This window comes from Zonotrichia albicollis, chromosome 1 (assembly GCF_047830755.1).
Source record: "Zonotrichia albicollis isolate bZonAlb1 chromosome 1, bZonAlb1.hap1, whole genome shotgun sequence".
Classification (NCBI taxonomy): domain Eukaryota; kingdom Metazoa; phylum Chordata; class Aves; order Passeriformes; family Passerellidae; genus Zonotrichia; species Zonotrichia albicollis.
This window is the reverse complement of record NC_133819.1, coordinates 53,414,700-53,440,033: the sequence shown is the minus strand read 5'-3', so window position 1 is coordinate 53,440,033 and position 25,334 is coordinate 53,414,700. Positions and strand designations below refer to the sequence as shown.

Here is a 25,334-nt window from a genome sequence, read left to right as displayed (position 1 = left end):
AGAGCATCCATTATTTCTTCTTGGGTTTTCTGTATGTAGTCATCCAAGCTCGAGATTTTTTTGGTCTGAGTCCCTAGAGGGTGGTGGCACACAGAACATCTTTGTCTTATTGCTTCTTCCATTCCTGATGAGATTACAGCATCCTAGTGTTGGAGGTTTTTCAGACAACCTAATGTCATTTTTTATCTCATTTCCCCTTATCAGCTGTACCAACTTTCAGAATTTATATGTAGGCATTTGAAAGGTATTGTTCATTCTTTGAGTTAATTATCAGATCAGCGTGGTTCATTTTTGTTATGCCAAATTTGAGATTTATACAACTAAATTAATACAGCTGAGAATAAGAGTTTGTCTTGCATTTATCTTTTAACAAATATTTTAGTCAAATAAAACTGTTACTTAATTGCATAAGCTTTTAAGTGAAAAAACCAAGTATGTGTTTTGTTTAAGAATAGCATAATCAAGTATTTTACTAATTTTTAGACCTACATGGGCATTTCTCTCATTATTTGTACTGTAAAGTCACAACAGAAATTACTGTTGTTCTTGTCTTTTACTAGTAAGCAGTTTCCTGCAGTTGTTTCCATGTGCTTGATGTGAATAGGAAAACCCAACTTAAAAACTGTCTAGAAATGGGAACAAGTAATTGTATGTTTCTTGTGGAGGCTGTGTCTGTGAAAGTTTCACCAGCCATCTCTCCAAATTGTTTGTTTCTAGTCAGGGCTGAATTTTTTTGTAAGTAATGTGTTTTGTATCCTTTGTTGTTGTTTTTAATCAGGCTCCCATTAGAAGCATGAGAATGTTTTTGTTTTCCATTCTTTTTGAAAATCAAACCAGATATCAAAATCTGGCAGTCCTTTGCCAAGACAGGGCTTCCCCTTTCATGCAATTCTCTGGTTACTTCATCACGAGTGCCCAAGATGGAGCCATGGAAAGAAGACAGAAGTAGAAATGCTACAAAATGAATGGTGCTTCTCATTGTTCTTGTGGTGCTTTAACCACTGGAAAGTAAAGCCTATGGGTAGTGGGTTTATAGTGATTTCCCTTAAACCTGGCTTTGGCTGCCTTTAGCACAGTACCTGGCGAGGGCCGGAGCACCTGGGCTCTTGGATGAATCATCCGCCCTGGCTTCAGAAGTGAAGCAAAGCTTCCCAGTGAAACAGCAGCAATATCCGGGCTGGCCATCACTTCCCATTCTGTTCAGCCTCAGCTGATATATTTCATATGTTTTTGTAGCTGAAGCTGGGCCAGGACTTCTCTAGCTTTGACAGGAGGGCTAAATGAGAGCAGGGAATTTTATGTGCCTCTTCCCACCGCATTCCAGTGACCATGCAGGAAGTCATTGATCAGTGGGATTTAGGCAACGCGCACACGAAAGGTGTGTGTGTGGCCCGGTGGCCTCTGCAGCGTGCTCTGTGACGACACCAGCCCCTGATTCAGTGAATGGAGGGATGAGAGCCTAGCTGGTGAGCCTCACACACCACGGCTGCGCTGCATCTCCCTGCCTGAGCGAATGCAGCGTGGGCTGTCTGAAGGCTGCTCTGTGAGGCTGCACACTTCCTACTAACACTGTGCTAATAGGAGAGTGAATTTCCTGGGAAATTGCTTAACATTCTTTCACAAACAGAGGGCAAGTTCCCTGACCTGGTGGCTCACCCTACAGGAACAGAGTCTGACCTCTCGTAGATCACTTAGTATTGTTCAATTGTCCTGATCTGTGTGGCTCCTCTGTGCCACAGCCCAGGAGAAGAGCTGAAAGGCCATGTCATCCCTTCAGGTGTCTGATATTCAGGCTACGCAGCACTGGGGTGGTGAAGGAGCTGGTGTGCCTGCACACTGACCCGGAGCTGTTAGCAGCAATGGTTTTGCAGAAATGCAAATGGTATTTCTGACCCAAATTACGTCATTAAACTCATTCCTAGGATAAGTTTACTGACCTTGCTGGAGTTGCATGGAAAGAATACTTATCCTGTTGTCAGATATGCTGTGGACACAGAGAGCGCTAAAAAAACCCCAAAAATCCAATAAATATATGTAATTTCTCTGTAATTTCTTTAGAGCATTAGAATTGCTATGGAGAGATCTTCCATATTAGGAACTGTTCTACTGTAAGGGAAACCTCGTTGCAGCAGTTTGTGTGCATCAGCATGGAGGGTGACAGTTTGATTTTTCATCTTTCCTGTGCCTCAGTGTCTTTATTTGGCCACATTACATGGCTTGGGGTAGGATTCAGCTGTGGTGGGGTGAACAGGAAAGTGGTTGATGTCAGTTCAGTGGCTCTGTCATTGCATGACTCAGAGCATAAACTATTGAAGTAAATCTACTTTCCTTCTCTCTCTCTTTCTTATCTGTGATTTTCCATATACAAAGGAAATGAAGAGGGGGAGTCAGTGAGAGGTTATCATTCAATGATGAGACAGGCTGTGGAGAAAAAGATGCTACTCCTTCAGCACTCCCAAATGCGCTCCCAAATCTCAGAAGAGCTGAATATTTCAGCTGAAAGAGTCAGTCATGAAATAATCTTCTCCCTGGACACCAAAATAGTTGTCACTATTGCACAGCATCAACAGCCAGCTGAGCCGAATGGGGGCAGCCTGTGCAGAGCTAGTGTTTCAGTCTGTCCACCTGCAGCCCAGTAAATAATGGCAAGGATAGTTTACAGTTACAGAGGGATCAGAATTGCTGGCTGAATGGTCACAATCCAAGAAAATGTGTTTTAATTTAGCTAAATGAAAAGTAATACATCTGGGAAAAAAAGAGTTCAAGCTGTACCTACAGGACAGGAGACTCTGCCTTGGAAAACAGGATTACAGGGTCATTGTGGTAACTGCCTCCACAATAGCTGCTGGTTCCATGCGGCTAAGAGAGCTCAGCTGACTCTGGGAACCTAGAAGCAAATAACAGGACCTGGGGATGGTGGAAGCATCATCAGGAGCATCCCTGGGCTGCAGCACCAGGTGGTGGTCTCACCGTGTCCTCGCCTCAGTGAGAAAGAGGAAACACTGTGGAGGACCACTGACATGGTGGAGGGAATTCCTGCATGGTCACTGGAATCTGTGGGGAGAGGCTGGGAGTATAAAAGCCTTTACAAGGGTTAAAGTGTGCCATTCAGTCAACTTTTCTCTGTCGAGGTTTGTTATGTCTTTGTACTGCTGGATCACAGCAGTGCAGTGAGAGGCCCCCAAAGGGACTCTAATTCAGTTTTGTCATGAAACCCTCCTTCCTGATGGTGGGTACTTCTGGACAAGCAGGAGATGGTAAAATCACCTCAGGGGGTTGCCTTTATAGATGATAAAATCGCCTGTAAAGGAGGTTGTGTTTACAGACATGTCTGAGTCCATCACAGGACAGAAACTCAGAAACTCTCCAGCATGACTGTATAAAATTTGACTGGAATTACCATCTATCAGTTTTTATTCCAATTCCTTTCTCTCAGGGTGGTGAAAAAAATCTACATTTCCCTCAATTAGGTTATTGATGCAGCTCTGCACTGAGACAGTGATGGTGCCCAACCTTCAGCTTTAAGGGTTTGGACCACAGGCAGTGGGTTGCTGGGTATCTCTGAAAGCAGTGGACATAGATGGGGCAAATGCTTTGGAGCTGTGAGAGGATGCTGTAAATCTCTGTCCCCTTGGGACCTGCCTATGGCCCTGCCCGTGGCTGCCACTTCTGTGAGGATTTCCTGAGCATCAGAAAAACCTTCCAAAATCACTTGGCAACATTCCATGAACCAGTTCCCCCTTTGGTCTTTTCTAGTCTTCATATGTGGCTCCAAGCAACTTTTCTTTCAGAGAACTGTGGTGTCTTAGTGTGTCTGATGCCTTCAGGCTGAGTGCTGGTGCTGCTGAGTGCCCTGAGCAGCACAGGAACTCTTGCCAGTTGCTCACAACAGGCTCAATTTGAACTGTGAGAGCTGGGAATCAAAACATGATTTTGTAGAAAGCATCAGGTCATATCAAACAACAGGTCCAAGTACACAGTTTCCTCTGCAAATAAATGTTGTGAGATCTTAAAATACATGGAGAGAGATCAAGGCCACCTAGAGACAGGAGTCCTATATTTTTATCATAATCTTCATTATCATCATCACCATTATTATTATTGTTATTGACATTATCTTTGATCTCTCTGTTGTCTCATTTGCTGCTTCTTGAAGGCAAGGCAGCAGTTGGCTTTCCCAGCCTTCCTTAATAACTTCCTTTCCATCAAGAGTGCAGAAAGCACATGCTAAGGCAGAATTTAAGTCTTTGCATGTGGCTTCATCCCACCACAGCCACAGACTGGCCTCACCTACAGTTTGCGCTGCAGCCTGTATTTTAACTTCTCCAGCTTGACCTTGGGTTTGGGATCTGCACTTTAGTAAGAGGAAGAGCAGCTGAAATGAAGGGATCTGACTCTTGCTCCAGATCTTCCCAAACCATGGGAGTGTGCCTCTTGCACAGCTCCGGTCTGAACCCATCTCTAAATATAACCATAATGCAATAAAATGCACAAAAAAATCACCCCAAAAAACCCCAAGAAATATGTCCAACAGTGGTTATTACCACAGTTACATCACAGCAGAAACAGGTGCAAGGAAATAAGCCTCCCAAAAGTTTCTATTCAGGAGGGAGATGACTGAAGAAAGCAGAAGGAAAAGAGGAAGGCAGAGGTAGGGGTAGGAGCCAGGGGACAAAGCAGAAGTTGTTTCTCTTGGGATGTGGCCAACTTAGTAGCTGTCCAAGCCCAAGAGATGTCTTGGATGCTCCTCCTTTAACTGTCTTTGCAGTTTCCATTTTAAGGCTGCCTGCCAGCAGAGTGTGTGCCCAGTGCTGCATTGCCCTCTGAATGCCCCACTGCCTGGAACCTCCACAGAACTGTGCTCAGCCCTGATCCGAGAAGACACACTTTCTTCTGAGCAGATTTTGCATGAATTTCAAGGAATCCTTCAAGGACTCATCAGCTCAAATGATTCTTTCTGCCCCTAAACTATGGGGAAGGAAGGGAAGCGATTATGGGAAAGCTCACATTCCTGCAGCAGCTGCAGTCACTTTGGGTGGGATTCATCTGACTAAACACAGAGGCCTCCATCTGAGCTAGTCACATTAGGCTCCCTTTATGGAGGAGAATATGGGGAAGCATAGGCACAGCTATGAGTCACCCCTCCTCGTTTCAATGCCTAGAACAGGTCAAGCGAATCATGCCCATTTCTCTTCTTTGCTTTTAAAGGGAGCTGCAATGAAGGGGCCAAGTGTAGGTCTGTAAAGTTAGACAAAACTCATCCTTTATCTGGTGTCCAAACCAAATGATTTGATGTGGGACCAAAGGGCCAAGCTGTGATGAGGGCATTGCCAGCAAATGCTGAGTAACCACAGCAGAGTGGGGTAAATTGTCTCACCCGCAGCTTATTTCACTGTGGGAGAGGATGCAAGGAGTGCAGTGCTGGAGAGGAAATGGCCTAAGAAAAATGCCTATAAAAGTCACCGTGGGACGTCACCCTAGTGCCAAGACTATGTTTACTTTGAACCAGATCAGGTACCTCTGCTTTTCTGTTTGCAGGCAAAAGTTACTGCACTCCTGACACCACTGCAACTTGGTGTGTGACCAGTTACTTCCCCCCTCCCAGCCCCTCTTTCCTTCCCACTTCTCCTTTCCAGACATCAGTACAGCAGGCCCATCTTCAGATCCTGTGGAGCATCAGGGGGTGCTGGCTCAGCTCTGCTGTGTCCTTTTCCCAGATGCCTGGTTTCGTGCTGAGCTGTGTGTCAAAACAGAGGAGCATTTCCCATGCAACGTGGGCTTCAGGGACACGTAGGGAAAGGAAGTGCAGAGGTTGCCAGAAGCAGCAGTGAAGTTATGGTATTATCTGATGAGAAAAGTGATGAAACAATAATGCTTTTGAGCATGTCATGAACCAGCTCCTCTCTTGAGGGTCTTGCGCTGAGGACCCTCAAGACCTTATGAGCATCCATGGCTGTAACCTACAAGTAAGAGTGTGAGGCACACACAGAAGGTAAAGAAATAGTTAGACAGAGCTGCTTCAAGTCCATTTCCCCTCCGACTCTTTTCTTTTCTTTTATTTTCTCACCATTGAAAGACAAACAAAAGCTTAAGTGATGTCATGGGGTAAAGCATTTGTGAAGTTCCTTGCTGCTGCATCCCAATATGCAGCAAGCCTCTTAACTATTTTTTTCATTCACCAGAGGTGACATACAAGAACTATGGCAGTGCCTGGCAGAACAAAGCAGAGTGCAGAGGAGACATGAGGGTTTTCAGATCTACTGTGACTGGTTCTGCTCAGCCCTAACCTGCAGCTTATGCATGGGCCAAATGCCAAGGTTCCAACTCCCTGCTGTAGGTTGTTGGCTGACAGAGAGGGGCTGGTGCTCTAGAGGATTTTAGTTTCCCTCCCAGAAAAAAAAAAAAAAAAAAAAAAACAAACAGAAAAGTGAGTTAATTTGCTTAAAAATAGAACAAACAAATGAACATGTGTGTATGTGTATATATTTGCACCTGCACATGATGTACTTTGGAAAGACCTAGAGAGAGGGAGTCTCCAGAAGCTCATATTAGAGAATTTAGTACCTCTCCTGAACTCAGGACTTAGGCTCCTCAGTCTCAGCAAGATGCTCAAGGACAATTTGTGCTGGGACTTTTCAGAGATTGCCTTTCTTTAGCTGACAGGCAGAACTGTGAATCTGGTGCCTTTAAACCTGCCAAAGGATTTAGTATCAAGGCAGCTCCTTGCTCCGTGCTCTGATATTTCTGGGAAAGCTGGCTGGTAAGTAAGGAGAGGAATGTTCATTAAGTGCCCTCACTTGGAGTTAAAGGGCCAAGCACCCTTCTGCTCCTCCTCCTTCACCCTTCTACAAGAAGCTCACTGGGGATAAATAAAATGGTTAAAGGTGCATGCTGAGAAAATAGCCTGGTAATTGCATTGCCCCCATGGTGGAGTGGCTGCCTGGGTGAGTGCTGGTTCCTGTTCCCTCCCACCGACCACAATCCCTCTCTGGGACAAAGGCCATCTTTGCTTCTCATTCATTAACACACTGCCTGGGTGATTGGTGTGTTTGAGCCAAGAGGCCTGACCTGCTCTGTAGGATTGAAACAACCTGTCCCAGATCACCTTCCTCACCAGAGATGCTAATGCATGGGATGGGTTTCCCAGGGATCCTGTGTGCCTGCACCCCATGGCTCCATTGCCTATTAATAGAAGTAGAGGAAGAGATTGGAAGAGAAGAAGATCCCAGTTCTTTCCTGGCAGTGCCTAGCTCTGCTTGGGTGGAAACCTTTCCTCAGTGCAGTGCATCACCTCAACCCTTGTGCACCACATTTTCTACCTATCATCTCTACTAGCATATCTTTATTTTTTGCTTTAGAGGGCTAAGAGTCCACCCCACACAGCTGAGCCCTCTGTAGCACCCATACAATCTTTTTGCCTCACACTAAAGCTCCTACAATTTTCTCCTTCTTATATCCGTTGCTTTCAGCAGTATGTATAAGAAGCTTTAAGCTTTCCTAAAGGTGATGAGGGAGAAACAGCTGAAACCATGGATTTGCCTCCTCCACCAAGAAACAGATCCAAAAATGTTTCACTGTTTCAGTCCATGGAAAAATAGAGCTGGACTGGACCCCGTGCAGCTCTGGGCTTGCAGTGCTCCAAGAGCCAAACAGGCATATAGGCACTCTAGCTTTAAGAATTGATTTCTTAAGTGAACTGTCAGCTCCCGGTGGCTGGAAAAATCTGCAAACAATTTCTAGTCACTGAACAAAGCAAATCTTTGTACTGTGCTGTAATAGTTCATTATTAAATAAAAGCTCCTTTGTTAGGCTATAAGAAATGGTGTGTACTCCGCCACTCTTGACAATGTGCCTTGGTGTGACTTTGCAATGCATATGAAATTCTCTTTCACATCCTGTGAAAAGATGACATAGTGTGTAATTTTAATTTTGGTAGGAAAAGCTCAGGGTGAAGCAAATATCACAGCACAGCTCTGGTGATTGAACTTTATTGCTGGTGCATTTGATTCACAACCATGCAAGAGAACACAGAGACTGGACTTTATCTCATTTGCAAAAGAGTAAATGAGGAACAACATGCAAAACTGACTAGTGACAAGACTGAATGAAAACTTTAGCAGCTGCAATTCCTACAAGTTGTGTTACTTTCTGGGCTGTCTTATTGCAGTTCCAGGGTTAAATGAGTCAAAACAGGAATCAAAGGGCTTCAGTGTTTTCCTATCCAGAAAAGCAAATGTGTTTCCAGCTCCCTCTTTTCTCTCCTTCACTCTGCACCCAGTGAGTTCCCATAATCTGCCAGTTTGGGCCCCAGAGCCACAGAGCCCTGTCACCCTGCTCAGCAGCTGCTGCTGTTGCCTGCTGATGCTGCTTTGCAGCAGACCAGGCTGAGGCACGGGCATGGCAGCTGTAAACCCTTCACCTGTACCTTTTGTCAGGCTGTGACGTTTCAACCAACCCCATCGCATTATGGTTTAAGATTGTATCCCCCAAAGATTTTCTTCTCTTGCAGTATTTTGCATGGGGTTGGCAGTGCATTATCAGGGATGTAGTTTTTCTGATCCTTCCTTTCCTCTGTCACATCATCAGGGCTATGGGAAATCCCCAGAGCTGGTACTTCCCTCTCAGCTGGAAGAGGCAGCAGCCAGGGCTGAAGTGGGCATTGGGCAGGCCATTTCTCAGAGCCCTGTCCACTTTTGTCTCTTGGCTGGGCTTAAATGAGGCTTTTCCAATAAGTGTCCAGCTCGGCTCAGGCTGAGGCTGCTAATTCCAACCGTGTGGGTGATTCATATGCCATCTAATAATAGCAGCTTCTGGCCATGCCAGCACAATAGCTGACCATGGAAAACTCCACACAGCCTTGGGCTGCCAGCCCATCGGCCTTCCCAAGCCGAGCTGGCCACGGCTGGTGGTTTGTCTTTGAGGGCAGCACTGTGCAGCTCAGCAAGAGGCTGCAAACTGGGCTGTGAGCTCAGCAAGAGGCTGCAGACTGTGCTGTGGGCAGTGCTGTGGGCAGCGCTGTCCTCCAGCCCTGGGCCCTCTGTCCCAGTGCCAGGGCCACCACCGGGCTAGCTCAGGAGCTGTGCAAAATGGACTGCTCCTCCTGCTGCTTTATATAAAGCAGTTGCTATTAATTACCTGCACCAGAAGCCAGCTTAGGTAGTTTGCTTTCAAGGGCAAAGCTCTGTTTGTCCTTACTTGCCATCCAAATGCTGTTTAGAGCATATGCAAAAATCTGCTCTGTGGCTGCCAAATTCATCTTGGCTGCAGAGTCAATGCTGTTCCTGCTACTGAAAGGCAGCAGGGGCTTTGATTGGGATGCCTCATTCACTTGTTTGGATGCTTCCAGGAAGGAAGGGTGATGACAGGGCAAAATGACACACATGTTCCCCAGACAGACTTCTGCATCACCTTTTTCCATGCTCCAGTGGGATTTACTCTGCCCGGTGTTTGACCATTTAAAAATGAAGGCAGGAAAGTGGTGGTGGAGGCTGGAGAGGTCTCAGTCCTAGGAACATGAGGCTGAAGCCTTGACAGGTGATGGCTCTCTGTCTTGGCTGCAGACCAAAGGCAGAGCAGGGTGGGGGCAAGAAGCTCATGGCTACCCTGAATTACAGCCCCAGTCAGTCAATTAAGGATCTCCCTTCACAGGGGACAGTGGTCCCAGCAGAGCCCATGGATGGGAGCAGCATGCCCACAGTGGGATGTCTGTGGCAGCCAGGCTGGCACTGCAGGCTGGCCACAGAGCAGGCCAGCATCCTGATTCCCACAGCATGGCAGCACTGGGCAGCCTTGGGAGCTCGGGCACAACGATGGTTCTTGCCCCACTGCTTCCAGCCCTGTGAGCTGTGGCCAAGCTGTGGAAACAGTGCGCATCCAGGGCAGACAGGGTGACTGCTGAATCCTCAGAGGTGAGCTCAAATGCTGGAAGGGGATTATTAGAAGCTAGAAGGCCAAAGTGTGATGGAGCCAAGGAGGTGTGTGAGACTGAGCAAGATGTGACAGCACAGTGAGCAGTACTTCAGCACAAACCAGGCACCCAGCCCCACTGGGTGGAAGGACAGGGGCAAAGCAAACCCCTCCCCTCCTGCTCTTAAACCCTGTCGCTGCTTCCCACACAGGGGTCCTGCACCCCAGAACTTCAGAACTGGCAGCTGGCTGGGCGGGCCAAGCTGTGAGGCCATTGCTCCTTGGACACCATCACTGCCATGGCCCTGGCTCCCACAGCTGTCCCGGAGGGCCCCAACTTCCCAGCAGTCATGGGGCTGTGCTCTCACACCACCCACACAGCAGCTGGGGGATTTTCCTGGTAAGCAATTGGCTCATTGTTTCACTTTTGCCATTTGCTTGCCTTTCAGGAAGGTTTTGCTTTTATTCCTCCCCTGACCTAAGCTGGAGTTGGGGTTTTCCAGACCTGGGGTTAGGGTGGTACAGGTCAGCTCCCTGTCCCAGCTGTGCTACCTGGGGAAGGACCTGGAAGCCAGGCACCCAGGTTCACTTTACTTGTACCAGGGGTGATGAAGCAGTGATGGTGCTCAACTCCTGAGGGCTTCAGATGTGTTTTTTGGAGACCTCCTGTATTGCAAGAAACATGGTATGATCCCTGGAGCCAGCTCTGAGATAGTCATATGTGGCCACAGTTTTCAAGGACACCCCCAGTTTTAAACTGAGCTGGCTCCATTTTTGCAGAGTAGTGTCTCTAAAATTACTAAATTCTGTCTGTTTCCTTTGTTTTTCTTCCTGTAAATCTGATGTTTTCATTGCAGTAGACCAGCACTTATCAGCTCAAAGACTGACCAAATACTTATGCTCAGCAAACGCAGTGCTGATTTGCAGCAGCAAATCTAAGCAATGCCACTGTCTAGGGTACACTGGGAACAACATCTGGGGTTTTGAGGCTCTCCATATTCAAGTTTAGCACAAGGCCAGCCAAGCATGGGATGGCTTAAGTTAGGACAACATTGTCATAAAACTCATCATCTGTGTAGGATAGGGGAAGAGAAAGCCTGACAGTCTGCAGCCTGTTCTCTTGAAGGAAAATACTTTATTTGAGAACATGCACAAAGAGAGGAGGATCCAGTTCACCAGGCTCATATTTAACTGGGTAGATCAAAGCCTGCACTATTTGCTTCAGGACTGTTGATTTTGGTTTTGACCAGCTCCTCCTCCACAATAAAAAGTCCAAGGGGATTTTGTATTCTCCTGGGCTTTCTGCTGAATGGGGTTCTTTGCACCAGAGCTTCCAAGCAAAGCTTGGCACACAAGCCTCTGAAACTATGGGAGCTGCAAAAGGCAGAGCTGACCCTGCAGCAGGCGACCTCAGCCCACAGCCCTGTTCCAAACAGAAAGCCAGGCCCTGGTTTTAGCATCAGCAGAGATGGGGGCAAGAGGATTCCCTATTACATTTTGCTGGCTGATGCTCCAGCTCTCCTTTTCTCTGCTAATGCTCCGGCTAAACTGGAGCCCGGCACTTTCCGGCTGCCCGTGCCAAGCAGAGCTCAGGTGAAGAGCAATTGAAACCCAAGACTGCAACCTAAGATGTCTCAGGGTACAAGGGTAAGCAAGAAGTGCTACAGTGGTTCAAGACTGCACTCCACAGAGCTAAGAAAGGCATTGCTGCCTCCCTGACTGTGTGGCTAAGCCTCTACACAGCTTCAAGCATTTGCTGTAATTGGGAGAAAACAGCAGCAATCTCCAAGAGACCAGCCAAGAAGAGAAAAAAATAGCATGCAGTATTTTTGGTTTTCCCCTATGCTACAGACCAGCCTTGAGAGGAGGAGGAAAAGGCAGGGGGTGGCATCCATAGCAAGGGAAGGACTGGACACAGGGCAGGTGTGGGAGCTGATGGGCAAGGTGCCACTGGGATTGCTCACGCAGTGCCAGCCTGCAGTGAGGTCACATGCTGGGCCTGGACTGGGACTCTGCACTGCCAACTTCAAAGTGACATGAATTCCCTTAACTCCCTACAACAACAACAACTAAAATAACCAAACAAAAAACCAACCAACCACCCAAACAAACAAACAAACAAAACAAAAACCAAAACAAGCGTGGCATGGTGTGTCCTATGGCATCCAAAGGAGAGCTCTTGTCAGCTGGATCAGCCCTTTCCTACTCCAAAAGTGATGTGAAGAGGAGACAGCAGCCTTGGAGCACAAACCACCCTGCTCCTCCCTGGATGGCTGCAAAAGGCAGCTTGATGTGCTCCTGCTGGAAGGGAACAAAGCCCAGTGCCCACACGTGCTGCAGCAGACTTTGCCACTGATGGCAGCCCTTCGCTTCTGCTGCTCCAGCCACGAGCCTCTGGGGCAGCCATGGGCACGGGGCTTTACCACTGAGCTACACAGCTCTGAGGAGTCTGTGCCTCATGGCTGCTTTCACACAAAGTGTGACTTGGGGATTTTTAGCCCTCTTTTACATCTGCAAACTTCTGATGAGAGCTCAAGTTCAGCTTCTGCAGCAGGATGATGCAGACCATTTTTTCTTCTTTGAAGCTCCCTCCAAAAAGCCATATTTAAACAATGCCATGCCATGGGGTCCCACAGACAAAGTTGAAGGAGTTTACTAAAAACAGCTGACTGGAGGCTGAGGTGGTCAGCGATGACAGGGATGAGATATATCTGCCCGTTCCCAGCAAGAACCTTCCAGATAAATAAATTTGCCAGTGAAAACATTGCCCTGATTCCTTGGCACTGTGGGATGTGCTGTAGGACTTCAAAACAAAACTGCCTCAAGGCAAAATAGGAAAAGTGAACTTTTCCTATGTCTTGGAAGGGCTGGCTGTTCATATAATGGAAACGGGAAGTCTTCAAGCAGCAAAGGTGCAGCAGGATCCATGCTCAGGATGGGGAAGCACATATTTCTCATGGCTCTCCCTCAGAGAATGCTGCCTGGAGCCACAACCCTTTTTCTACCCAGCTCTGTAGGTGCCTCTGCTTTGGGATTTTTCACTAAGCGTTGCTATAGGAACTTAATTGCTTCTGTTCATCCAGGTCTGAGCAGCTCCCTGCTCCCACTCCTCCTCTCCCAGGGCTGGCAGCGTCGGGGCTCTGAGGACAGCGGAGGATGCTCAGGTACAGCAGGAGTGGGGTCGTTCAGCTCAGCTAATTAGCGCTACTATTTCTGTCTCTGGCCTTTTCTCCGTTTGTATCCATCTGGGGCTCTTTCAGTCATTATAGAGCTTTCCACCCTCTTGTTTTTTTCCTCTCTCCTCTGTCTTCCAGATTTTTGCCACTGTTTCATGTTGCCGTCCAAGTTATTTGTCTCTTCTCTCTTGCTCCGGTCGTGGGAACATTAGTAATGTTTTTCTGCAGAGCAGGGTGGCTCAGAGACCGCCTGGCAGGCCTGACAGCCATCCTAGTGCTGCGGGCAAAGGCTGGAGCAGCTCAGGCAGCCGATGGGGAACGATCCTGTTTGTGGTTCATCACCATCTGATCTCCCCACAGCCTCTCGCTCCCACCTGGACCCAACCGTGCGCGGCCGTGTGTCCGCAGCAGTCCGTCTGTCTGCTCCCCGCTCTCCTGCCGCAGCCACCCCGCGTGTGGGGCGAGGGGAAGCATGACTCACCCGGGCCTCCCACCCATGAGTAACAGTGTTGTTGGTCTATCACGTCTCAGCCAGCTGGGGCAGCTCAGAGGGAGGGCGGCTGCTTCCTTGGCAAGGCATGAAATAGGTCAGTCCGTCCCCAGAACACGGGGAAAGCAGGGGACAGAATGGGAGGCATGGCAGCAATGAGCAGCCTCACATCAGAGGCAGGAGCAGCACCCCATGGTGGGAAGGGCAGGCAAGGAGGTACACAGACATGGGCTGCGGGGATTCCTGTTAAACAGTCAGTTCTTCCTTCTTCCTTGCCCAAACCTGCTCCTTTTTTTCCTGGGAGAGTCCAAAGCCAGTGAGGGAAGACGGGCAGAGATGGTGGGAACACAAAGCAGTTATGTGCTTCTCGGGGTGGAAAGAGGCCCAGGTTATTAAATAGCAGGCAATTTTAACATGAGTTATTAATACTAGTTGTTTGTACTGGGAAGTGGTGCCTAGGGGCTCCCATTGCACTAATCATGTAACAAAGCCGTGTTCCTAACACAAATAGCTTGTATTTCAGCCTGAAGAGAACAAGTCGTCTCTTTCCCATTACCCTCTCTTTGAAAAAGCAGCTTGAAGATTACACAGTCAAGCCCACAAAAGCTGGGAAAGGAAAAATATTACACTGGGCTGCCCTACAGTGCCATCACTTACACCCAGCCAGCCCAGTAACTCCATCAGCACTGTGGGCCTGGGTACACTGTCTGCCTTGCCCTGCTTCATCCCCGACCAAGGCAGGCCACCTCTTAACATGACTGGTCATTTTTGGGTTGTCCATCTTTGGGTTTGAGTGTCGTAATGTCATGCTACCTGTTTAGGGTGCTGGGGGGCTGTAGGGAGTTTTCTACTCCCTTGCTGATTAATGCTGTATATCTCTTATGTTTTTTCAGGCTTTGCAAACTGCAGTTTTCTCTTGGGTACATGCCCTTCTGAAGTAAGAAACTAATTTAATGAATTAAATTTATTAATTTACAGCCTTGGCACTAAAGCAGAGACTAAAGGTCAACAGCATCTGCTGATTTTGGATGGTACAAGCCACGACTGCCCTGCTATTTTTTGTTTTCCTGGGAACTTGGCATTATACTGAGCTTTACCACATGGCAACACAGGTCCTCCTGTCTCTGGCTGCAGCTTTGCACACGCAGCTTTCCATCAGCCCAATCCCAGGTCAGGCTGGAGGACAGGAATGTGACCTGGAGTCCCAGCCCTTCACTGCCCAGCTCTGGACATGCTATAACCTTGATGCCTGACCTCGCACTGCGTGGCAGCACACAGCAAATAACCAACGTGCTGAACAGGGCAGGGGGCCCATTGGCATCTCCTGCCCTCTTGACATTCATCCTGAAGTCGATCCAGCTGGTGGAGGAGATCCAGCTGGAAGATGGGCATGGAGGAGTTGGTTAAAGGTGAAGGTAGGGGTGCAAATTTCATGAGAGGGAGGGGCTGTCAGTCCAGCTGTGTGGGCTCCCTTATGGCAGCAGGCGTGCAATGCTGACCACATTGTTTGGCACAATGCTCTTGCACGCGTGCGTGTGTGCAAGACTTGACTGCATTGGTGTGTAAGAAGTGGGAGCTCCTCACCTCCCACTACCTGCAGGCAGCTGGTAAGGCTCAGAAATGCCTCTGTTGGTTCTGAGCCCCTGACAGCCATCATCTGTTGTCAGCATGGATCCTGCTGCTGACTCCCCAGTCCCCACAAGCCTGCTCCTTTCTCTGCTGGCCCATCATGTCTTTGTCTGAGGCTTGTTCCATCCCTGCTGCTGACCTTCTATGATCCAAGTTGTGGGGAAGCCATGTCACACACACCTATCCCCCAAAGTGAGCTGATGCTGAAGCACTGCCAGTCTCTGGGAGAATTTTGGATTGCAGCACATAAGCTAAGGCACCATGGCCACCATCAACCTCCCTTTCAAACTGCAGGGTCTGCCTCACCCCTACCACACCACTCCCAGGGCTCTCCTGCCTCACTGGCTTCTCACCTGGGCACATTTTAGGCTTTAGCTCTCCATTCTGCCCTTTGTCCCTCCTAAACCTAAGTCCTGTGCCAAATGACAAAAACTTAATAATGGTGAACAACAAACCGCAACAAAACAGGACACACACACACAAAACCAAACCAAAACAAAACAAAACTTTAAATGAGCAAATAACAATGCAAACTTATCTCCCACCACCTGGGAAATGGCTCACTTATTTTGGCTGAGGAAGGACTAAGGCGGAAGCTGAGCACTGACAGCTAACAGAGTGCTCTGGGTCTTGCCAAGGTGCCAGCAATGGAAAGAAAAGGCTTTGAAATTAGAACAGATCAGACACCTTAAGACCAAGCAGTGCTACAACATTTTCTATACCGTTTGCCACCACTAACTTGACATCATCCATAGCAACTGTACTCAACAGGAGCATTCATTGAACATGTCCAGCTTTGAAGATAACTGTCTTTGCAGATCACGCTGTAACCCACCTGAGTGGACATCTACAGATTAACCCAGCCAGGGGAACTTTCCTTCCTCCCTCCCTCTCTCCCTCCCATGCTTCTTCATGGGTGGGCAAGGCATTGTGAGACACCCTTGGCAAGCAAGGGATGGAAAAACAGCCCCCACAGGACAGCCCAGAGTTCAGCACAGCTTGGCGTTGGCCTCTGAACTGCTGACTGCTCCAGCAGCAGTTAACCAGGTCAGTCTCTCTCCTCCCTTCAAACACTTCATCGGTGTGACACTGCATTTTCTTTTGTTTTTCCACCCAACAGTCGTCAGCCATCTTTTTTTAGCAAGGAGGTAAACACCCTGTTTTGTTTTCCCATCTGTATTTAAACTGTGAATGGAGTGAAGCAACAAGCTGGGAAGCAGAAAGAGGCTGGTAAGCAGCTCTGAGTGGAAGCGATACAAGCACTGATTGCAACCAGGCTTTTCAGATGTATGAAAAAAAAGCTGCCTCCCCCAAGGAGATATTTCAGAAGCTGAAAGCTAAGAACTTAAGTACAAAGGCTTTTGTTTTTATTGACATTGTAAGAAACATTTTTTTCTTTGTTACAAAAAAGCTAAGTGGTTCTGAAAGCAGAAGTACAGTTCATATGTACACAGTGCTACAGACCCTTCAGATCAACCTAAGGCTTGAGAAACATCAGATCATAACTGCAGGTTTATCAAATGAAGACCACTAAGGTCTGTTACAACTGAACACTATTCCTACCGTACATAAATGTATTTACACATTCTCTTTTTTTTTTTTTTTTTAAGGATTACAAGCTTTATAAAAAAAAATTTAAAAAAATTTTAAAAAAGCAACACTTTTTTTATCTTACACATCTGCAGGACTGACAACAGTAACTGTTCCATAGGAGACATTCCACCAATCCAAGGACAATAACACATGAATACCAGAGGTTTACAAGATGTTTTGGACACTATTAACAGTGGTATGTGCTATTAGCTCAATGGCAAGTACAGCCTCATCAGGAAAATTTGGCAACACATCCTGGTCCCTCTCTTTCACAGGGTCAACACAAAATAAGGCACATACATTGTGGGAATATAAACACTGCTGTCCAGGAGGACAAGCCATGGAGGGACAGGCCTGGGCGAGCTGACCAGTCATCCCACTGAGGAGGGGGGAATCAGTGATGGGAAGTCAGCAGCCAGCCAGCACCTTAATGCACGTACCACGTGGGGCCATTCCCCAAGGAGAGAATAACATCACCTGCCACGTGTGGATGTGTGGGACCATTTCACTCCCACGTGGAAGCCCAATGACTTTACTGCAAACACACCTTTCCGTCACCTGCACGTGGCTGACAGATAAACTCTTCACTGGCAACTTCCACTTTGTGAAAAGCGAAACTGTGTGGGGAAACACACACACTTCAGGCAGGCTGAGTGTTACTGGTGTGCCCAAGGCCGACAGAGATGCATATGGAAGACCCTCACAGAGCCATTACAAGAAATGGTGATTTAGACCTATGCTGCAATGCTCTAACAATAGAGCATTCATGATATTTTGTGCATTTTCCTGTACTCTTGGGTGAGCAGTGGGTTTCCAACAGCTATGCAAATATCAACTGATGTGCCACATACACAAAAACAACTCTGTAACTGGAAGAGTAGAGGGGTGCTAGTAACTCATCCCACCAGTGTAGATGGGACTTTCCCCAGACTGCCACATGTTGAGAAGGAGGCTGACAAGTGAAAGCTGGTGTCCAGTGTAACAGTGCCATGTTCAGAGAGACCAGTCTACCTTATCAAAACAGAACCAAAGTCTACCTTATCAAAAAGACCCAAGATAGCTGGGCTGTGATGTATTGCTACCCTCACAGGTACCAAAACCAGGCTCTTTAGTGTAAAACAGAAAAGCGTGAGAAAACACTAAAAGCTGAAGTGATACATGAACAGAAGTGGCACATACACTTAATGATGAAAATGATAAATCCTTTGCACAAACTCCCCAAGGACACAGTGGAGTCTCTGATTCTTCAGCTTTGCCAAATCAAATGGGATGCCTTTCTTGAGCATGTGGTTTCTGCCAAGACACACTGTTGGCCCAAGACAAGGCTAAGTGAGTGACAAAGGTTTGTCAAATCCAGGAAGGCAAACTGGCTACTCAAACAGTGCCTTTTAGCCTGGAGCAATATGAATGGCTCCTTCTAAGCTCTGATGGATCACATCTGTTAATAGCTTCCCAGCATCAATTGCACCAGCAGATACAATTATGAACTGGAAAATTGAGTTTAAAAAATAGTTGGGGATGTTTGGGGTTTTTTTAATGTATTGGTTCCATTACAATAAAAGACTTCTCTCCCAAGCCACCTACTCCCAGGCTGGTCATAAGTCTCCCTGTTGAAATTGTTTATAAACATGTAATTGATAGCTCTAATAAACAGCCAGGATTGGTTACTGAGAGCTATCTGAAACACATCCAGCACAGCCTTCCCTCATGCCTATAGTGCTGCTTCTCTGCAGGGCTGTGGGCTGTATCCCAGCACTGCAATGCACAGCACAGCCCTTGGAACATCCCTTGCCCTGCCCAGAGGGATGCATCCCTTCTTGTCCCAGCAGCACAGCAGCGACAATGGCTGTGTACAGGCAGCAGGTCTCTGCAGGCCCTTTGGGCAGCAGGGAGCAGCTTCCTCCCACTGGCACAGCAATGCAGTCACTGGCCATGGTGAGCTGTGCCCAGCTGCCCGGCAGCCCAAGGAGCACGGCAGGCAGGCTGTGATAGCTGGGCAGGGCAGGGAAGCTGGGAGGGGAAGTGTCAAAGGGAAGAGTGCAGGATGAGTGAATATGTGTGCATGGGACAGGGTAAGAAAGAAATGCTGGCTAAACATAACAAGAAAGACAGGAACTAGGTAATGATAAAAGGTGTAGGACATTTACATTTGTCTTGATTTCTGACATTCCAGCTCACAGTGCAAATCTCTTGGTGCGTGCTGTGATAAACTCAAACATGGCCCTTGCACCAAATTCCTATGATGTTTTCCTACTGATTTATACATTCATGCTCTGATTCCAACAGCTGTTAACAGATAAATGTTATCTGACAGCTTCACTGAGATTCAATTCCTCCACATTTTCTCAAATGCCATGTCCTGAATCAGCTGGTATTTCACCTTTTCTTTTACAGTTGGTTTTCTAGCCTACAGAAGTCACCTTCTGATTTTGACTGGGGTAAAGTTTGTCTGTATTTCAAAACTGACTACGCTCCCTCATCTTGCTGTGTGTCTACTATAACATCAGCTCCTCATAGACATCAAACCCATGACTGTAGGTGCCTGCACAATCTACATCCCATAGTAGGACTTCGCTATTGGGATTTAACTGAGAAGTCTTCGAGGGTTGGAACTCCATACAGCTTCTAGGAGTGGGTGAATTTAAACCATGATTGTTCCCCACAGCAGGCTATTCACTCAGGAGCACTGTGTACTCATGGGTGCAGACATGGAGCCCAGCAGAGCCAAAAACAAGCCAGTGCTCACAGAGAAAATGCCATTCACCTCTACCAGTGAGCAGCTTAATGATCACAGTGCACTGCTTTCAATTTTTTGCCAGTGTGACTGACCCTGGGCATTGACCCACTGGTTTGCTTGGAAATTAACTGCACATGGTGTCACCAAGAGAGAGAGAAAGAAGCTGGGTTGGTCTTTCAGAGCTTTGATTAGTTGCCAGACAACTCAGTTGGTTAGAGCATGGTGCTAATAGCATCAAAGTTGTGGGTTTGATCCTCATACAGGCCATTCACTGAAGAGTTGGACCTGATAATAATTCCAGATCAGAATAGTCTGTGATCTGTGAATACTTGCTGTTCCCCTTGTTTCTTTGCTATTTTTAATGGCAGTTTTAATTTAATTTTGTAAAGCCTGGACACAGTGGAAAAACATTTAAGATTATCAGATTGCTTGCAACTGCTTTGATTTATTTGGCTAGTCTGAGAACTGGGCCAGCCATTCATTTTCTACTTCTTTTACATGACTTGCTCATGATGCTTTTGAAGCTCTATGTATCCATGGAGCTGTCTGGGCTACAGGGGAATTACACACAGTTCTTCCAGCAAATAAGAACCAGTGGCTCAGCAAGTTACACCTCAACAATTTGCATTAAAAAAAAAAAAAAGGAATTCCCCAGTGTGAAATACTGCAATTTTGTTATTTCATTGTATGAAATACTTCCTAAGACCCTGACTGTACCTCCACAAATGTGATATGCAATGAGAAGACTGTAGACTACCCAAGTCACTATACGCACCCATAATTTTGCTATTCAGTCATTTAAAAAAGAAGGCTGAACACCAGAATACCAAATTCTGCAAAAGATGAGAGCTGGACTACGAACAGCTTTCTGGTCCTCTCCTTCCTCTGAAATAGGCTGAACATGACACAATCTCAGAACTGTTATTCAAGGCAGTGACAGCTATCTCTGTGTGGGTTTACAAAAACCATAAGCTTCTGCTAGACATCAAAGGGCTGATGATTTTTACATTTCTTATCTGCTTGAACCTCCCAACTTTTTGTGCTCCGTGTCTCTGAAACTGCAGCCCAGGAGTAGCATGGCAGTGCATTTCTAGGCTGGTTTTCCACCTCAGTGTGATGGGTCCAATGCATCCAGAGAGGATTTCATCACTGTATGCTCACTTCACATTGTGCCTGGTTATAGGTTCAAGAGGAAAAATTGCAACAGTTTTACAAGGTCTGGATTCATTTGAGTAACAGAAAATTGTCATTTCATCAGGCCTTTCTTTACAAAAAAAAACCCCAAAGCAAAACAAAAGAAAGAAAACCCCACAACATGCACTTCACACGTTTACATTGGTTTACAGGTAAAAAACAAATGAAAAATAAAAGAAGCATACAGACATTTGAAAAGGGCACAAGAGAGAGAGAGAAAAGAGAGAAAGGGAGGGAATGGGCGTAGCAATACTGATTCAAAACTGAAATGGAAGACAGTTTCTCCCTAGAACACTTTAGGGTTTTCAGAGTCCTTATTCCATAAAAGGAATATACTTGAAACACATCCCATTTAGGTGAGATGAGATTGCTAAAATACATACACAACTAAAAAATATGAGTCTTTTTTTTTTCCATCTGTTATCTCCTAAGTGTTTTTTGTTTTTTATGTCTATTGCATAACAGCAAGAAACTTGCTTTCTTCTGCAAGTGAGGTCAACAAAGAGCTCATGTCCCCAATAGCCATGTTGGTTGTGCTTACAGGCATAGCTGGGAATGTAAGAGATGTTTGGGGAGTGGTGAGGCGTGAGGAATTGCGGGAGACATTTTGAATGATACTTGGGCTCAGGGCTCCCGAAATCAAGCTGACATGGTCCCCATCATCTATGATAGCATCAAAATCTATCTGCACACCCTCTAGACTGTTGTTGTCAATGCTGTCAACTGTGCTTGACACTTGGTTAGCCCCCGGGGAAAGAAGTTCAGATGAGTTTTCAGTTGCAGTCCCCTGCAGCAGGCAGCTGGCTTCTGAACCAAAGAAAGAACCTGTTTTCATAGCTTGGTGGCTAAAGCCCATGGTTTGGTCATACAACTGACCAGAGTAATTCTGCATGTTGGAGCAGAACTGCTGTGATTGACCTTGCATTTCCATCTTGATGGTGTTTACCCTGTACGTCTGGTTGCCATCACCTACGTGTCTTTGCTGTTGCGACAGGTTGTTTCTCAACATGTTTTGCCGTCTGTTGCTGCTGTAATTCGAGCATGATTGGTAACTTTTGGCCACTGACAAACCTGAAGGCTGGCTACCAATGGTGTGAGACACCAGTGGACAGCTCTGTGGCCCTTGATACAGGCTGCCTTGTGAGGTAGGACTAACCTGCCCTAGCATCATTTGACCAGATTGACTGACTCCCTGGTAACGAACACCTTCTCCGACTGGCTGGCTTTGCAAATATTCCTGTTCCATCATATTCCTGTCCTGTATCCCATTTGCCATACTGGTGGTTTGATCGCTGGATGCCAGGGGATGGCTGAAATTTTGCTGGTTCCCATTCACTGGCATGTTGCTGATTCTCAGCTTCTGCCCTTGCACTGCCATGCCACAGGAATTGTTTGTCACACCAGACATCATTGCTTGCCTGCCCATGCTTTCGCTGTAAGGCTTGTTGGACTGCACACTGAAAGAATTCCCAGCTCCGCTGCCAAGAGTCATATTTTGCTGTAAACTGTAGGAAGTGTTGTTCTCCATCAGGTTCCCATAGCCATTCTGCTGGGCCATGTTGCTTCTCTCCAGGTTCTGCTGCTGAACCATCATGTTGTTATGCAGTCTGAAGGCCCGAGCCTGCTGCACTGCTGACCGCTGACCACATTTCAGCTTTGAAGGAGACAAGTCAGAACTTCCTGAGCTTACTTCATTCCACTGGATGGGCAAGTCGCTCTTATTTGCCTCGGGACCTGCCTGCTGACTGCTTGGTGGAGGGGCTTGGTCAAAGTTGCTGGAATTGTTTCCTGAAACTGAGCTGTGATGCATTTTGTTGCTATCTAGGACATTGTTCAACAAATGGTCGTACATGCCCTGGTTCTGGGAGTTCAGATACTGGACCACGTCATCTGGCAGGAGATCCTCATCGTTCAGACTGCTACCTGCTTCCATTGTAGCAGCCTCCAGGGCGACGTTCTCGCTGATGCTCGGAGGACACGGGGAGCTGAAGCTGCGGAAGACGCCACCCTCAGAACGGGTGTAGTTCTGAAGAACAAGGTTGCGCTTTTCCATGGATGGAGGCAAAGCAGGAGTGTTAAAGCTATTAAGACTGTTGAAACGCTGGACCCTCGGGCCAGAGAGGTTGTCGGAGGCCATTCTGACTGGATCACTGGCTCTCCTTGTCCCATTTCCTAAAGCTTCGTGAGACAGAAAATGCCTCCTGCTGTAACCATTTGCCCCACCATCACTACATCTTCGAGGGACATTCACTGGAGGCAGTGGAGATACTCCAGACTCCCTGCAATCACCCAAGAGTGCCATCCTTGTCTTGAGGCTCATCCTCTCCATGTTAGGCAGTGGAGTCGGTGGGGGTCCACCAGTAGCTGCTGCATATTTAGCTTTCAGCCTGTATTGCTGGGCTGGGGTGAGGCTGAGAAGACTTGGCAGGTCATCACACTGGCTCGCTTCACTGGAGCGCCGGGAGGCATCCGTTGAGATGGGGTCGTAGGAGTCTGCAACGCTCACGTTCTGCGGTCTTCCCTCCGCCTGGGAGGCATCGCTGGACCTCCGGCTGGAGAAGCAAGGTGAGATTCCAGAGGACCTGCGGCTGCTCAGGTAGGCTGAACTGATTGTGCTGGTATTGCTGTCCCTCCTGTTCAGCATGTTCAACACAGTGATGTCCGTACTTGAGAGTTCATTCCTGTTTGGCAGAATAGTCATGGATCCTCCGACACTGCAGCTGCTGTTCGACTGGGTACCTGCGGGTAAAATTCACAGTTAAACTAAGAGGTATTATCCAGAAACTGGTGAGAAAACACACAGTAAAGATGTAAGTGGAGTATAGAGGAAGAACATCATCACAGCCAATTACAGCAGTGCTCTTTCTTGCAAGAAGTAGGGATAAAAACTGTGTCCTTAGGTTAAAAGCTAATTCGGAGACTCAAGGGTAACATTTCAGTGTGAATCCCAGCAGAAAATTTATAGCCCATAGCCACAAACTGTCATCAGCTGGTGCAGTACTCCAGCCTGCAGTGCAGCTATGCTGGCTGATGTGCCAGGAGGACACATTCGTAAGGGAGCTTTTTATAGGCAAAATATAATTGAACAGGCATTTGCATGGAATGGCAAAATATACAAATTGGAGGCTATTCAAGGTCATTTCTAATACTTCTTGAAATATTCTTGAAATAACTCCTAACAACTGCAAAACATCTTTGCTGGTTTCCTTGTTTTGTTTTGTTTTGGTTTTAAGTAAACAGGATACATTTCTTAATTTTACATAGTTTCTTTTGATTGAATGGGTCTCACAAAACCTGGGCTGTCACTGCTGGGTGGAGCCCAGAAACCTACAGGCATGCTGTAGGCAAAGTAGGGGCAGCAGCAACATCTATTTTGGTGATGAGCAGCTCTTTGGAGGAAAACAACTGGGGATCTTCAGAGTTCAACCTTGCCTTGCTCCCATTCATGGATATCTGCCCTCTGCTGCAGTAGCACCTGTACCTATGATTTCTTCTATGTGTAGGAACAAGTTATTTAAAGGGAAGCCCACCAAATCTCTGCAAAGGCTGCCTTGCAAAGGCTCAACAGAAAGACTTCCATACAGTAAACTAACAGGTATTTATTTCTTCTACCTTGTCTCAAAACAGGACAGAATTATGGTGATCTTGGGTCAGAACCTCTACCTGTAGGGAATATTTAAAATGTGATCCATGGCTCCCTCACGGGCTCCTGTTCTGTATGACACAGGACTATCAGACATCTAAGAGGGTGTGGGTAGAAGAACTTACAATGAGGGAACAAACAGAAAGTGATCAATTTACAAACCATTTCACAGCTGCTGAGTTTCCTGAGCTGTGCAACTCCTGCAAGAGTTGCAAGATTGAGCTAGCAAGCAACAAGATTAAGGACAAAAAGCGTTATCACTCCTCTTATGTGTATCTCACCATTTCCTATGAGAGGCGGCAAGGTTGGGGCTTTGGAAGGTGGAACGGGGTTCAGTCTTGGAAGCATTCCATTAACTTGTTTCAACCTTTCTAATTTCACTTGCTCCATCCATTTGGTCCCTGTCATGTTCCTCCTGGCTTGTAAGCCAAGTGCTGTGGTGGCTGTGGAAATGGTAGAGTCCATGATTGGGGTTTCATCGATGACACTGAGGTCTCCTACACTACCACCACCGGTCAGAGAAAGCTCGATCCCATTGTTGGAATAGTTGCTGATGGGGGACTGTTCGCTGCTGCATGTAGACTGACCACCAGGGCTTGGCTGAGATGTCTGTTGGAGGGAAGTCAGAGACAAAAGAGTGTGAGAATTAAGCAAACAATGTTAACCAGAGCGTCTGTGCTAAGCGGAGCCAAAGATACAGGTATAGAGAAGTTCAGCCTTAAATGGTAACAGTGATTGTTCTTAAGGAGGCTTCCTAGATATTGGCTTCAACTGCAGTGAAGGGCATTGTAAAACACAAGACTAAAATTGCCTTTCACATGTTGCTGATGGTATACAATGTATCTCCATTAGACATTTATCTGAGTTATTCCCAGAGTTACTTCTATCACTTCAAGCCATTTGTTAGCACATATGGATGGATACCCTACATTGCTTATGCGCTGTTCCCAACTGAAGCTGCAGCTC

General features: G+C 47.0%; 1 protein-coding gene and 1 long non-coding RNA gene across 5 annotated transcripts in view; one reads left to right on the top strand and one right to left on the bottom strand.

Annotated features, from left to right (window-relative positions):
• The first annotated feature begins 12,688 nt into the window (after positions 1 to 12,688).
• On the top strand, positions 12,689 to 20,482 carry LOC113459265 (uncharacterized). 2 transcript variants are annotated; one of them, XR_012580469.1, is made up of 2 exons: positions 12,689 to 13,070; positions 14,551 to 20,482. It is a non-coding gene; the product is annotated as an uncharacterized LOC113459265 (long non-coding RNA). The 2 variants fall into 2 exon arrangements; XR_012580468.1 differs by having other exon boundaries at positions 14,466 to 20,482.
• A 546-nt stretch (positions 20,483 to 21,028) lies between these two features.
• Positions 21,029 to 25,334, bottom strand: part of GLI3 (GLI family zinc finger 3) — a 201,911-nt gene continuing 197,605 nt past the window's right edge. For all 3 annotated transcript variants that reach the window (XM_005486993.4, XM_026793419.2, XM_014267034.3), the window contains 2 exons: positions 24,650 to 24,977; positions 21,029 to 23,464 (listed from right to left, as the gene is read on the bottom strand). In XM_005486993.4, coding sequence (XP_005487050.2) covers positions 21,177 to 23,464; positions 24,650 to 24,977 — 2,616 coding nt within the window. In that variant the 3' untranslated portion in view covers positions 21,029 to 21,176. The remainder of the gene's footprint in view (positions 23,465 to 24,649; positions 24,978 to 25,334) is intronic.